This window comes from Seriola lalandi, unplaced genomic scaffold (genome assembly GCF_002814215.2).
Source record: "Seriola lalandi dorsalis isolate HSWRI2012SDOR001 ecotype SW California unplaced genomic scaffold, Sedor1 jcf7180002054370, whole genome shotgun sequence".
In the NCBI taxonomy this organism is placed as follows: Eukaryota; Metazoa; Chordata; class Actinopteri; order Carangiformes; family Carangidae; genus Seriola; species Seriola lalandi.
This window is the reverse complement of record NW_019524923.1, coordinates 783,467-799,956: the sequence shown is the minus strand read 5'-3', so window position 1 is coordinate 799,956 and position 16,490 is coordinate 783,467. Positions and strand designations below refer to the sequence as shown.

The 16,490-nt window shown below is 39.7% G+C and overlaps 1 protein-coding gene across 6 annotated transcripts in view; it reads right to left on the bottom strand.

The window, feature by feature from the left end:
* mapk10 (mitogen-activated protein kinase 10) overlaps window positions 1-16,490 on the bottom strand; it is a 34,122-nt gene that overhangs the window by 10,018 nt on the left and 7,614 nt on the right. For 5 of the 6 annotated variants that reach the window (XM_023408671.2, XM_023408672.2, XM_023408676.2 and 2 more), the window contains exons 2-9: window positions 13,778-13,849; window positions 12,240-12,409; window positions 8,371-8,500; window positions 7,814-7,872; window positions 7,197-7,335; window positions 6,718-6,883; window positions 5,882-5,953; window positions 2,807-2,989 (exon numbers count right to left, since the gene is read on the bottom strand). In XM_023408671.2, the coding sequence (XP_023264439.1) occupies window positions 2,807-2,989; window positions 5,882-5,953; window positions 6,718-6,883; window positions 7,197-7,335; window positions 7,814-7,872; window positions 8,371-8,500; window positions 12,240-12,409; window positions 13,778-13,849 (991 nt within the window). Of the gene's footprint in view, window positions 1-2,806; window positions 2,990-5,881; window positions 5,954-6,717; window positions 6,884-7,196; window positions 7,336-7,813; window positions 7,873-8,370; window positions 8,501-12,239; window positions 12,410-13,751; window positions 13,850-16,490 lie in introns of all 6 variants that reach the window. The other variant, XM_023408673.2, reaches the window with a different exon arrangement.

Sequence of the window (16,490 nt, the reverse complement as noted above, 5' to 3'; positions counted from 1 at the left end):
TTTTAAGTCATTTTTCAAGTAAAAATACCAAATGTTATTTAGAACCTGCCACTCGAGAGGATTTGCTGCTTCTTTTTGTCTTGTTTGATTTTTTTCAGGTTTTAGACTGCTAACTAAACAAAACAAGACATTTACCTTTATGGAACTGTGATGGACATTTTTACCTCCACCAAGGAGGTTATGTTTTCACCCATGTCTGTTGGTTTGGTTGTTTTTTTGTTTGTCAGCAGGATTACGCAAGAAGTACTGGACCGCTTTCCACCCAACTTCGTGGAGGGAGGGGCGTGGGCCCGGGAAGAACCCATTACATTTCGGTGCAGATCTCAATCATTTATAATGAAAAATTTAATTTTCTCTGAAGTCTAGTGTATGTTGTTTGACACTGGCGTTGGCAGAGGTCTGCGCTCTCCCTTCTAGTTCAATATGGTTTGACATTTTATAGACCAAATGATTTATAAAGAAAATAAATGGCAGATGAATCAATTATCCTCCTATTAGCCCTCATATTGATGAGTCTATATTCCTTTATCAGCCATCCAGATATCAATTTCTTTCATCATTGCTGAAATACACGATTCTGGTTTGTCCCAAACACCTATTGTTTATTTCTGTTGATGCAAAAATTAGGTCTTTGTACTATTTGTTACAGGCTGATTCTGTCAGCTTAGTGTAGAGTAATGAATAAAATCTGAAAAATTACCTGTTACCACTGGTATATTTCTACATGTGGTTTTATAAGGGCATCAGACTGTAGAATGCACTGTATCTTTTTTTTTTTTTTTTAAAGCACTTGCTTTCCCAACATACAACATACAACTCAAAATGCCATCAGCATCACCCGTGGCTCAGTTGGTCAGACACTATACCCTGAGGCTCTCATGGACTGATCTGAAACGGAGAACCTTGAACCACACACCATCCCTCTCCTACACAGGCTGACCTTCACTATAAATAGCTCTACAGCAGCAAAGGACTGAAGAAGCTGAATTGAGATCAGAGAAAGACAGATGAGCCTGGCGCATCTTCTGCATTTTGCCCCAGCATCAACACATCAATAAGAAAAAGATGGTGAATCTGTAAAATGACTCCGCTACCACTCTCCTTCCTCCTCTCCTTATTCTTTACATCTCTCGCTTTCCTTTTCTCTATCCTACAGTGCTGTGTGCCTCTTTCTCCTACAGTTCAAAATAACCAAAGCCCCAAGGATGTCAGACTCTGCTCCTACCTGTCACAGAACAAAACATACAAAACAGCAGCACTTCAACCCCGGTCTCACACTCTCCCAGTCTCTCTCTCTCTCTGGGTGCATTTCCTTTAACACTGTCACTTCAGCGGGGAGCTGCCAGAATACAAAAGTGATTCATGAGAATTTTACCAGACAGGGGCTTTGATGTAAGAGCAGGGCGACATAAAAAGCATATTTTGCTATTTTCCATTGAAGAGAATTTCCACTTTTTAAAATACTAGGAAGGAGAGACTGCACTTCTCAATTGAGACAGAAGAAAGAAATGATGTCTTGGTTAGCCTGCTGCGTGAGAAATAGATTGAATTCACCAAGGCACAAATCACAGAATATATAAAATATATTTTAGTGAACATATTTCAGTTTAATGTGGCGGCCCAAAGGCACGATGTAAAGTAAAAGTTTTTGAGGTAAAAGTTTTATTTTCTACATTTGAAATAAAGCAGACTAAGAGTCTACAGCCAGGCTAGCAGCTCTGTGAGGTGACAATGCAACACGACCCAGCAGTGACTCTCTCACTATTCAAGTGGCAAGAGCTACGTAGCAAAGCATGCGAAGACCGCTCCATGACTGGCTATAGTTTATTGAAAACATTAAATGTACAGACATCATATTTCTATTACAATTTATAAATGGCATCAAGGATTTACCTACACTCTCCCAATGCTCAGTGACGTTTTGTGTAAGTATTAATAAACTTGTTTTAAAAGGGCTATTTGTAAATATTCTCTATCGCCAAACGAGGTTTCTTCCCAGGAGCAGCTGGTGGTGATCGACACGTCACAAGAGCTTCGGCCATTGTTGCATTTACAAGATAAGAGGTTATAATACGCCCTCAGAGCAGCACTATGTCTTCAGGGCTGATTGGAGGCTACAGTGAGTCGCTATCGGAGGTTGACAAGACGGGCCAGGGCTAGCTGGTTAGCGTGCTAACTTTAGTAGAAGAAAAGACATGATAGAGACGAGTTAACATTGATGTTTCTTTCCACCGCTGGAGACAACACTTGGTGAGTAAGTAAATGAAGTTTGACGCTGAACTCACAACGTTTCTTCTAGACTGGTAAGTAAACAGCTGTTAATGCTAAAACTGGCTATGCAGCAACTTATAAATGGCTCCTTTAAGGGTTGCTCCACCAAAACACTTTATCTCATGATTATCTTGTGTGTAAATGTTATTATGTCCTACATGGAAGATAAACTGTAACTTTTTTACACATTATGTCTCAGGGTTTTTGTACCCTGAGACATAATGCAAACCAAGTTGTTGGCATCAAAAGAAATCCTAAGTGACAGCACATTGTGGATTATTCTAGTGTTGTGGGATGATCCTTGAAATACTGCAGAGCTCTGCATCACAGAATCGCCGTCAGGGACATGAGTATGTGTCTTTCAATACCACACAGATCTGCAAAGGTTTTAAATTCAAATAATCAGTCGATAAAATTGAAGGACACATAGAAATGGTACAGTTACATGCAGGACAGTACCTCATAAACACGGTCACTGTCAGCTGATGAAATGGCTAAAATACAGTACAATTACAGCTTCACTACAGTATCTCACCTTTGAGTTTGTTGTGCTCAGAGTCAGCAGGGAAAAGGCAGTCAGGGAAGAGCTTGGGAAAGGTGAGGCCCGCGTACTTTGGCCGGTTCTCAACATAGTTCCTCACTGTGGGCTGAAGCTTCTTCATGAACTCTGGCGAGGGCGTGCCCAGCTGCTCAATCACCTTGTTCCACTGGTCGATGTCTGATGTGATGGGCCAGGATTAAGGGAAACACACACATGGAATATGCAGCATCCTGCCATCCTGCATGTCTATGAGGTAGTCTGCTACTCTCACACAATACTATTTGTATTATTAGGACAAGAAAAAAAAGGTTATTTTTATTTCCTCATAAAAAGTTGGACTAGAACAAATAAAATAGAGAAAAATAAGCATAATCACCAAGTTACTTAAATTATTTCTGATCTCAAAACAGCTGTGTTAATCCCAAAAGGAACATCTGTGTAAAATGACAAAAGGTTGAAATTTGCCACATTAACCAAAGCGGTCGTTATAAGAATATGCATTCCATCAAAACAGCTAAAAACCTGTTTATGTTTGTTCATAGTAAATTTCATTTATACATCTTTTTTTTATGTATTTAAGTTATTCTATTTACTCTCTCCCTCCTTTCTATTACTGCTATTTTATTCAAAACCTGCCAACAGTTTGCTGGGAATTACTCTTTTTTTGGCTTTCTGGAACCTCGGTAGATTTAAAGTGATCCCTAGTTATGCGTTAATTAATTATGTGCTATAAAATCAGCTTTAAATACTTGGAATAACAGCTATATTCTGTGCATTCCCTAAGCATTGTTGAGCTCCTCCAAAAAGCAGGAATTGGGTCATAAAAGCACAGAGCTGTTATTGAACCTCCTGACAAGTATTATATATGAATTTTTAATTTAACAAGCAGCATGTGCATGTGGTTATGTTTGTGTGTGCAAATATGCTTGTGGAGTGTGTCAGCTTGTATTTCCCCTCCCTGTTGACAACAAATATTTCCTCTCTTACCCCTACACACACTGCGACCAACGCCCCTCCCCTCCCCGTGTTCTCACACAGAGTGCCAGTTGAGGTAGTTAGCTGCCAGGGTCACCAGAGATCCCCATTACTTCATCTTGCTGGAACGCCACACACTTCCACCTCCTTTTTGTCTCCATTGCACATTGGCTGCCATCCACCCAGTGCTCAGTGAGGCAGTTTTTTTTTTGCTTTTTTTTATCATCCACTAAGGCTCTTAACCATGGCTCTTTAGCAAGTTGCTGGATTCACTCATAAAGCTCGAGGTGTTTTTCCGCAGTGTCACTGCCGAAAAAAACCATGACTCTCGGCTGTGTTATTCATGTCTTGAATTGGAGCGACATGCATCTGAGCACAACGGCTCTCAAGTAAACACCCTGGGTTTTCTACAATATATCAGGTTTACATATGGAACAGGGTGGTGGGGGGGGTGGGGGGTTAGAAGGATACGGTCAGTCCCAGGGAACAGCACCGTCCCTCTTATCACCTCTCCAAAGATGCAGCCGACTGACCACATGTCCACTGGGGTCACACACAGGCATATGCACAAGCACACACACACTTGCATTACCAACGTCTATCCAAAATCACGTTCAACCTCCTAAATGACTTACTGTAGATCGACTGTAACTACATATAAGTACATATTTCAAGTTCAAGTATTTCTATATCGTAATCCCTCTCTTTTCTTATCCTAATGACAATATGCATTGCATGCCATCACGTAGCTGTGCATTTCACTAGTAATTACCTGCCACATGCATGCCACAAACAGAATACACCTCCAGTTCCCTTGATGGCCTCTTATTTAACACACTGCTGTACTAAATGGCCATCGAACACCCAGTCACCCTGAAGCTCACTGTGCTCTGACCTGTGTAGACAGACTGCTATTCTATATCATCATTTGACAGGCACTCAGGAAGGCACAGGTAACTTCAGCCAGGTCAATACCTCAGGTCGAAAAGCCTATGAAGTAAATTAAGATTAGCAACGTGCAGGGTAACGGCAAAACCAACTACAGTGACCATGTTCATCACATTAAAAGACCATGTCACACAGTGCAATGATGTGGCTCATTCATGTATTATTAATAGTTTTTGGACAACAATCGAGGTTCGAGGAAGTAGCTATATGAGGCTTTGGCTACACAGACAATAGTAAGCAATAGCATGATTCATTGCTGGTAATGGCCATCTCATAGGATTAGGTTTGACCCTAACATGCTAACAGTCTACACCTTTAACCTTCTGTCCTCACACCGCCAAGTGAGCTCAACTAAGCTGCTATTTACGGATGCTCATACTGAATACATTAATTACTCATTATTTATTCATTGAAAGCTTAATAACTATGTCTGAGTCACACATGTGGGCACCCTCAGATGGCGAGATGCACTTCACATGTGCACACATGCGCAAACTCAGCATGTGGGACTATTTATCCATATCCATCCTGCAGAAAGAAGTCATCTTGGGGATGCAATTACAGCCCCCGATTCACTGCAGGAGAACTCACCAGGTAGCACTCCAGAAACCCTCCAAATAGCACACGCTTAAATATTCAGAGACGGAGGGAGAGAGTACTTCCTCTTGCCAAAATGAGGGCCTGAATAAAGCCTTAGATTCAGACAAGAGTGAGCGAGAATTTATGATGCTTGTTTAACGATGTTATTGCAGGTTGTATTAAAAGTGTTAAAAGAAGATCAGTTGGACGTGTTATAAAGCCAGCCAGATGTGAGTGTAGTTTAGTTCACCTCAGTAACATATAGAGAACATCAGGCTAGGCACATAATTACCTTCGAATTAAGTTTAACTAAGACATAAAAAGATCGAGTCAAAGCAAAAACTAACTCAAATATCATGTGAAAGATACGTTCTGGATATAACCATATGTATTATTTTATCTGCTCTACCTGTGCACAGGCCTGTAGCTACTATTTTGTTCATTTGCACTTAGTATTTTTCAAGCTAAGAAAAATAGTGTTTTAAAAGGTTCTTAAATCCATCTTTATCCAGGAACAAGTAAACAGTGTTACCAACAGTTGATGTCTCTATGTGTTAACAAGGATACAGTCCCGACCAGGGAAAAGGATTTTGTGGCGCACCATTTCTCCCATAATGCACCCCACCGACCATATATCCACTGCGCGCACAGCGGTGAGGGTTTGGCGAACAGGGAGCAAAAGAAGAGAGAGGGAAGCAAAGGTTAGTGTTAGACACATCTAGCTCTCCGGGAGAAGCAACAGTAATTAGAGAGTAGCTGTTATTCAGCGGGGGAGAAATAATTAGTGAGATGTATGTTACATAGAGACAAATTAGAAAGAAATACAAATATAGACAGAGCTGCAGAAGAGCAGAATGAATAGAAAGCCGAATCTTAGAAGGACTAACTAGTGGCAAGATATTCAAAGTCTTGGAGCCTGCAGCTTCCATCCATGGGAGGAATATGGCTAATGAGTCACAGCTTTTTCTGGCATTCAATCACATGTCTGATGCTCTGGGGGCTTTTAATCAGTGACTCATACCTCTAACACTTCAATTCACTTTATCTTATTTGCAAAGTGCAACTTGACCAGAAAATGTTTGCAGGGATTTTAGTGAATTCAATGACCATTAATGCCCATGGTTGACTGCCAATACAAGAATTTAACTGGGTTGAGTTTCAGGAAAAAACTGTTCCAATAAACTACAGTCATTTGGTGATGTAACTATATAAGCAAGTACTGCTATACAGACTGTTAAGTCTCTATGAGCTCTTTTAATTGACTGTAGTAAATACATCAGTGGGGTATGGTGTGTATTAATAAAGAGATGGAAACAATAAAATGACTCCAGTATCAATCGATTAAAGATGTCTGACTTTGACCCACACAGGCTCATACATACTCAGTTCTCATTAACTCTCACCATTCTCTTTGTATCCCATGCCCAGGATAACCTCTGGGGCTCTGTAGTATCTAGTCACCACATAAGGGGTCATCATGAAGCTTGTGCCTGCAGTCCTGGCCAGACCAAAGTCCAGGATCTTCAGGGTGCAGTCTGACTTCACCACTATATTGCTTGGTTTGAGGTCCTGGAGAGGGGGGAAAAAGACTGACATGAGAAACTGTATGTATTTACAAATCTTCTTCTCTGTTGACAGGTTTCAATGCACAGTGTCCTTTTCTGGTATGTGATTTGTTTATAACGTCCATTCATTTCGCTCATGACTAAAGAAAACTCGGCCACAATGAGCAATCCAAACAAGAGGATGGTGATGGTCTTGATACCATGGGCTTAGGTTTGTGTAAGATTTAAGGGTTTAGTTCAACATGATTATCACTGCTGTCCATTAAATATAACACTCAAAAAGCAAACAAGGAAGCTGAGGTGTCTTGCTTTCCTACCCTGTGAATAATCCCAGCTGAGTGCAGATGTTTGATACCACACAGCATCTGGTAGAGCAGGTAGGACATTCTCTCATGGTCAAGCTCCATCTGAATCACCTGGCACAAGTTGGCATCCATCAGCTCCATCACTAGGTACCTGAGAAAAGGTTTTATTGATTTGACAGTGGTTAATAGCCGTATCAGCTCAGTCACTGATGAGGTATTTGGAATTTGATGCGTTAGCTGTCTCCTGAAATCTACTGCCCCTCTACCATGTCTGTACATAAAATGAGAAGATATATGAATCCTGCTGCAGTGCTGTTCACCTAGAGATTGTTCTAAAAGTGAACACACTCTCATTCATCATTCAGCATGAGAACAGGATATCTCCAGCAGCCTCAGGTTACACTTCCAGTACTCTCACTGACTGCACTCCAGCGGCTGTCTTGTCAAAACTGCAGGTGCGAAGGAGTAATGAGCACATAATGCTTAATACAATTAGTCCCCTTCTTTCCCTGCCATACAATATATCAGATTAAATGAAAACAAGTAACACTTCCTTTGCCTGTTACATAACCTAAATTAAACATTTTCGTGGAAATGTAATTATGCAAAGAAGGGTTCAGCATACTCACACATCCTGGAATTCCTCTAATGATTTCTGTGGCGTGAAGACATTTAATAAACTGATAATCTGAAAGAGAGAACAGCATGAAGAGGATCAACATACAGTGGTTAAATATACAGTACACACATGAAATGAGAGTAAGAGCAAGGGACTGTGGATGCAAGTTGGTAATGACCCTGATGAAGGACACTGCTGAGTGAGAAATAGAGTGAACCGAAGAAGTGAGATGGAACAAAAGAGTGGGGACAAATGTGGAGGATAGGGAATAGAGGAGAGAGACAGAGGAGGGAGGACAGAACACAAACTGCAGCACTGGAGATTACATTCATGCCTTCAAGTGCTCTCTGTTTCACTCTCCTGCCAGTTCGGTACTTTTCTGGAGGCATGGAATTTAGCGCGGTCACAACATTGCAGTCGCTCATCTCCGTTTTTGTAGCAAAGGGATTTATCAGGAACCAAAAATAGACACTGACTAAAAAGTGGTTCTCATTCTGACAGTGGATTACATTTTCCTTCTTTCTGCATTCGTTCCTACTTCTGTTACCCCTCATCTGAATCACTTACATTTTTGTGATTGACACATTTCATGAGCACCAGCTCCCGGTATGCCCTTTTGGCATGGGTCTGGTTCTGGAAGGGTCTGCTCAGCTTCTTGATGGCTACATTTCTGTCCAGAACAGCATCATAGCCCGCACTGCAGAGAAAAGAAAAAAGAAAAAGAAAACAGAGACCAGTGAAGCAATTTTCCTCTCATGTTCATAGCTGGATGATTCACTGTGTGTGTGATTGGATGTCACTGTGACAATCCATGGTGAATGTCATTGGCTGCAAAAACAAAAGGATGATTTTTCACATCTCCGGCCAAACAAAGACTCATGGAAACAGGTGGGAGATTACTTGTAAAACATTTTTTCCTCAATGGTACGAGCTTGTCAGTAACCAAGAAACATTAAACTCATATTCAATGTGGCTGTCAAGAGGAAAAAAACATAACCTTTTGTTTAAATCACACGATAATAGGAACAGTTCATTTTGGAAAATATATTTTTCAGCTTTCTTGCTGAGAGTTGACTGATTGCACAGGTGTTTACATCTAAATCAAGTCCAGTAAGGACTTGATTTAAGGGGATAAGAACTATACACTGTTGGCTTGTATGTATGTTCACTTATTAAACCACTCTAAATATGTAACCCAGGAAAAGTCACTAATTTTGAGAATTTAAATAACCATTCTATATAAGTGTATGAATACTCCCAAGTCCGAATAACAGGAGGCTTTTCTTGTTCTTCCCATTCTGCCGACATTGTGTGAATTCAGCACAAGACTCCAGGAAGTCACTGTGTCCAAGAACAGCATCTATGCTACAGGAGCTTTCCATGAACAGAGCTAAGCTAGCTACTCCCAGTCTTTATGCTAGGCCTAGCTAAGTGTCTCCTGGCTCCCGCTTCATATTTAATGGACAGATAAAAGAGTGGTGTCATTAAGAAACATCATAAAATCACATCTTGTCATTTTTACACTTTGGTATTTGCATAGATTAAATGTATCAACTAGCTAGCTTTAGAGGTTTTTTCTTGGACAGGGCCAGGCTAGCTTTTTTTGCCTCTCTTTCCCATCTTTATGCTAAGCTAAAATAAGATAAGCTAATCAGCCACTGGTGATATTCATATTTCACACTTTATATTTTACCGTACAGAGATGAGAGTGGTATCGATCCTCTAACTCTTAGCAAGAAAGCAAATAGCTAATCATATTACAGAACAACATCAACACAAACTTTACCCAAATATTTATTAATCTGAAATATTTAGTATTAATGATGTTTTGTTGGTTATGAAGAAAAATAGCCTACAAAATACAATGCAATGAAACATAGGTGAAATGTAAGTCATACGTTGATAGTTTCTCTTCCCACAAAGTGGCTCAACCCATTTTAGAGGTCATTACACCAAAGTGAGTTCTTTGTTGGCTCAACACAATCCAGACCACTGAGAACCTTTGGGGTTTGGGCTCTTTGTGTAGATTTATGTTGGTTTTCAATGTACAGCAGTACACAGACGAGGAAAATCTGCCATAAAAGTGCCGTACATATCACATTTTCAGCTCTATCTGCCCTCTGTGACAAATTCTCCCGACAAGATGCTGCAAATCGAGTTTCAAGGCATCTGTACGCAGCCTTATTGCAACCCTAATCAAGACGATGGCGTGTGTGGGTTTGTAGATGGCTGGGTGGGATACGCTGTGGTTCGTCATGTCTCTGTGGAGACTGCAGGCCAGGGATGATGTGTGACCATGGAAACAGTGGAGCCTTCATAAAAGCATTGATCCAATAGGGATTTGAGTCAGTCATCACTTTTCTAGCTGAGTGAAAGATGATGTCATGACCAGCTAAACTACTTAAAGCCTTCATCCCTCCTAAGATGCTTCTGGAAGCTCATCCTGACTGAGCACACGAGTCATAAGGGCAGAGATGTGCACAGATTGAGACATTTGTGGGCGACAACACTGGCAGAGTGAGTTTTAGCAGCAGCAGTGACACAAGTTTTCCCTCATTATCATGTTCTCAGGCTTTACGGGGGCAAGAGTCTCTCGATTGCATAAGAAAAGCATACTTAGTCACTGCTGATTTTTTACAGAAAAGCTTTTGGATCAATCCCTGCTTTTGTGCATATTGTCTATTTAAAGTCAAAGTAGTGTCAGACAACTGTTTATGTAAATGTGATTATGTCATCCAGTCAGGGATTATGCTGAAGATAATGCACAGTAAGCAAGTCACTAATTATCTCATCATCATATCATGACAAATCATTCATCCAGCATAAATACACATGTCATGGTCTTCTGGTATGTTGATGATGTGCTTCTTACCATCTAAATAAAACTACTTTCATATTGTATCCCATTTGATCTCTATAATCAGTAGGATATTATATCAATCTTTGGGGTTTTATGTGGTTCTGTCGCGGTAATACCATCACCATATGACACCAGATGACAGCTGTTGGGAGAGCCAAGCGAAACACACCAGAGCAGGTTAAATTAGATTTGTACTGTCTCCCCGCCATCCATCGCTACAATATCCTTCAAATGGGCACAGTCCCAGCATTAGCAGTTACAGGCTGCCCAAGCTCCTTTGCAAATGCACAAAATTGCTTTGGAGCGGAAGGAGAGAAGGGCTGAGGGCATGGGAAGCAAAGGAAGGACAATGAAACAGGGTGAGTGAAGGGCAGGGGGTTTAGGGTGCTGACAGCCAGTGAATCTTCAAAACATTACAGAAGACACACTGAAATAAAACATGTCATCTTGTGTCATCCCTGGGAGGGTCTCTGAGGCAGGTATATCACCACACTGACATGGCATTAACATAAATATAACTTATAGATCTGTTTGACAAAGACTGTAAAATGCATTCCTGTAAGTGGAGCTTTGGCAGTCATTCCACTGCATTCTGACAGGGCAGGCGTGAGATGAATTACAATGAATACGAACTCTCGCTGCAATCCGGATTAAGGATTCACTTAAGTGCCCATCCTGTTAGGCCCTTATGGCCCAACAGATATGTCATCAGCTCAAAGCACTGGAGAGGATATGAACCGAGTGAATTCAAATATTATGAATGGCCAGACGCTCCACATTTTATGAAAGAATTATGACAAAACATGTTCCTCCTAATTCTTCTGAAAAATGTTTCTGCCTTTCAACAGGTTTTCAGTATTTCACAGTTTCTACTGAGAAACGCCACCGTAGCTACTACAGATATTTTCACACTTTCTCACAGAAGCTGCAAGAATTATCTTTCTATTTTTATTTTTTTTCAACCATGTTAATATCTGGTATATTCACATTAATAATTGACTTATGATAAAATAAGTCTTAATTATGATAAACATTTTTGTGCCTCTTAACTGATCATGATTTAGAAAATCTGCCATTTTACTACATTTACAAACATTACTGATAAAATTACCTGCATCAGAAAACACTAATAATTCTAACTTAATTTATTTGCTGTTTTTAAAAGACCTTTAGAGGAATGTGCACCTGTTTACCATTACAAGATTAAAGCCCAACGTCTGCTCAGATGACAGACCAAAATAAACTTAAGTAAATAAAACTAAAGAAATAAAATGTTTCTACATTCAGTCTTCTTCATTTTTAATGTTGAGCAAATCCATTCTTTTCCACATTGCTGATCAAACAGTCTCAAAGATGAGTCACATGGCTTCATGCTGTGCTTTCAAATGTTCTGATTGGTCAGGTATAATGAAACCACGCCGGGGTGAAAATATGACTTTCCTTTTGCCAAATTAACAGTATTGTCATGGAAACAGCTAAATGAGATAATCATGCCTTAAATACTACATTAAAAAATTCAAATAGCCGGATATGAAATGAAGCAGGATATAAAAGAAATGCACTGTTGAGCACTTACCAGACAATTCCCTGAGCTCCAGAGCCAATGGGCTTTAAATTCTGGAAACGTTTTAAAACTGTGAAGGTAGAGTCTCCCACTTCCACACTGTAGAACTGGTTGTCCACTTTGCTTTTGCTCATGTTGTAATGCTTGGCAATATATGACACATCCACTTGTTTTCCAAAACCCTGAATGACGCAAACACAACAGGAAACTTCTGTTATTGATGATAAAGATGATTTGCGTGTTTGCTTACCTGGAAAAGTAATAAAACATCTGAAAAAAACATCAATTCGCAAAAATAAATGTAACATTCATATAGTAAATTTCATGCTATTAAGTTATTGTTGTTAAATCTTTAACTATCAATAAATCAGTTAACCAATCAGTCTTTATTGGTACTTTACCAAACAACAACAAAAAAGCATGTGTTAAAGGCTAATTGGTAAAACTGGACACATAGCATAAACATGACAGGTCACACAGAACTGTTTTGTATACACTATTGTTTTATTGTATGTTTCCATGCAGAAATTACTTGTACAATACTTGTGTCCATGTACGATCTTTAATATCCATGTAATGACATTAGTGCGACTAATCTTAACTCTCTTAACGCAGCTAAAAGATATTATTCATATATTAATGTGCACACAATAATTGGGCTGTAATTACTTAAGCAGTGGAGTCATACAAATGGTGCCACAACAAAAATTCCAGTAATTACAGACTGGGTAATTACAACACAGCTCACAAACCAAACAAAGCTGCACCACTGTGTATAACTGAGGGGCACGAGTTTCAAACACTTCCCACAAATGCCGTGAAAAATTAATATACGTGATGTAATACACTTAAATATAAAAGGGCTGACAAGTCATCCAAATCTATGATCTAATTATTTCAATACATAGGACTGTAGCTTCTGTAACCGTGCAGCCAGCGGTATATCTATAGTGGCTATTAAACATCCGGCTACACATGCATGTGTAATGCAGACACCCCATGCAAAGCATCTTATTAATTTCGAGCTACAGAGGAATAGCCTGTAGCTTTGCCCTGTAGCAAACCACACAGTCCTCACACACAGGCGTGCAATATAGACTGCAGAGTTTGAATGACATCCCCACAGGAGTTTTGTATTTACACTGTCACAACTCGAGAGGAGACTGGCAATTAAGCTTCAGGTAGGAAGACACTTCACTGTTTTTGTGTTTAGTAGAGATCTCAGTTACAGATAAACACTTTAATGGAAAACCAGGTCTACCTGAATTATTTTTAGCTTTGCATGAAATTAATTATCAGCACAAGTCTAGAAAATTGTGTGACATATTTACACTGGAGCACTGAATCCCAAGAAGAAACGCCTTTTGCATTTCACATTAAAACAGGATTATGTTCCGTTTTGTCTTGAGTAAACGTTGTTAATGTTTAGAAACTCAGCTCGACTTAATATACACATAAACACGACAGTATATACCACAAAATACAGAGCAATGAAGGGGAAATGGAAGTGAATGAATACTGTACCTTTTTTACCTGTAAGGAACACACACCTGACAAAAGGCTATCTTCACATCCAGGATTGGTTGGCTGCAGTTATATAAGAAATGTCTGCTCATAAATACCTGGAAGACACAAACAGAGGAGAGCAGGAGTCAGAGAGTGAGAGTGTGAGGTGTAGGTGTCAGTAACAGGAACTTAAAGTATGTGAGATGCATGATTTTTTTGCATATAATACGATGGGAAATTAACCGATCCCAAACACATTAACTGGCTAGATGAAAACAAAGCACAGTATATGTTATAAACGATACAGCAGTTTAATTTATCATGGCCTTTCTAGGTAAAAAAAACACTGTCACACTGAATCCTGGCCAAAAATTCCACTGCTGTCTTTTCTCCACTCTGTCCCCATCATTCTCAATAAAAGTGAGAAAAACACCCATTCCTCTGTGAACAAGAATGGATCAATATATTGATTCCTCATCAGAGTACAATATAGCACGGCCTCAACGACCAGTGTCTTTGTGTTTTAAGATGCTGGTCTGGCTCGGGTTGAAAAAAAAAAGACTTGAATAGCTGGTTCTCTCGAGGAGTGAAAGGCGATATGCTAATGTTTGTTGATGACTTCCTGGCAAGCTGAAGCCTAATATTTCTCGTCCTCGTACTCCCCTGTATCTGCAACATGGAGGATTTCATAACATCATCTCAACATGTCAGCAGCCTATTTTCCTTATTTTTTCCAGCCTGATCATATTCACCTTGCTAAAGGAACACTTTGACATGTTGGGACACACTTTCATTTTTCTTGCCTAGAGTTAGATAGATACCACACTTTCTTTGTTAATTATGAGGCCACTGCTAGCAGCTGGTTAGCTTATCTTATCTCAGGATAAAGACTGGGAACAGTGGAGATAGCGTGTTCTGTCCACAAGTAAATCTGTTTAGAAGTTCACTAATTAGCACTACTTCTAATAAATCTAATTAAGTAAAATGCTAACTTGTGAGCATTAGAGGTGCTAGGAGGAGAATTTGGGTTTCCAGCTTACCAGCTGCTGGCTGTAGCTTATTTCCCAAACTAGTCCTTTGAAAAACTGCAAGCTTTAAATGTATCCCTTTTAAATGGTTTGTATTTATGTCTTCAGTATTTATTGAATATTCATAGTAATCAAAGAAAAATTATAGGCTAGGCTATGAGTTTAGCAACTCCATACATTTATGAATTATTCAATCCCAGCACCAGAAATCCATATAAAAAATAATGCAGTTATAGCCAACAACCAACATAATAAACGTTTTTTCTTCTGTCATCCTATTTGACATTGTGTGCACTTATCTGCACTCCCAATTTATCACTTTGACACTGTAGTCATTAACCTCTTTGACCTTCAGGTGACCTATGAGTTGATTTAGAGACTGAGGAGATAATGCATGCAATTTCACCAGGATATATTTTAATATCGCTATCATACATGAAATAAGCTTTCAAAGAGCCAGTACCATTAGAGATTGCATTTCCATAATAGTAATGTAGTAATTTTTGGCAAAGCTCTGAGGCTTTTACTGTGAAGGAGCAGCTTATAGGTCAATTTGGTTTAATGTAGATTTGCCAATTTTCTGGAGCTTTTTTGTTGGCGGATCAGTTCAAAACATTGCAAGGGAGGAATAAAGAGGGGCAGAAAGCTCTGAACGACAGTGGCTCCCACATTAAGCCACATGAGCGAGACAGGCTGCAGCTCTCGCCCACAATGACTCTGGCTTCAAGGTTTTTCCAGGTAATGAAGCTCCCAGTGTGCTAATGATCACATCTTCTGAATAAAATGACATGTGGTACTAATACTGGCATAAACATTAGTAGAAAAAAAAAGATTTTTGCTGGCCTAACAAGAATTGGGCTGTGGTCATAAATACCCCACAAATGTCCCCAAATGGTTTGGTGTGCCCTCATCTTTCACAAAGTCCAGAATAGCTGTTGAAAGGATGTGGCTCTGCAATTTGCTCTCAGGAGGTAAATCTCGGGCTTGCTGGACACAAACGCATGATTTAGCTCCAGCAGTCCTTTAAAAATGTCACAGTTAAACCTTTAGTGTTTCTGCTACGTCCAAAGGGAGTGGGCAGCTGTAAAAAAATAAATAAATAAATAAAAAGAGATGTGGGGCACAAAGGTGTGAGATTTCTAATTTGACCTATTTAGGCCGACCTTTTACTTTAGATATACAATAAGTAGTGTCACATTGCAAAGTGATGGTGGACATTCGTGCTGTCCACATTTCATCACTGACTGTGCTGCTTTTGTGTGCCGTTAAGTAAGGTGCAATTTGAAGAGTGGCTGATTCACAATAGTGTCTATATTCCTGGAAGAACCACAATAATAATTGATGTGCTGAATTTCCATCAAAGAATAAGAGGGGAAAAAAAGTGAAAGATGAGAGGATGACTGCATGAAAAATGAAGAGTGAGGTATAATGCACAGGAAAGTGGAAGGTTAGGAGGAGGCAGGGTTTTAGATGTGATCCATACATCAGTTGCAATCCCTCAAACCAGTATAGTAATTTCCCACCACATCTGTATGTTTGACATGACTAACATCACTGGCGCCACATTAACCAGCACAATATTTGCTATTAATCTAACGGTTCAACTCTGAGTCAGCCCCACCATCAGCCAGCTAGCTGTATCTGTGATGCTCTAATCTTTAGCCGTCTGTGTACATAAGATATTAAACCTCTCAGATGGACAAAAATGTTTGTCTTCCAGCAGTATACA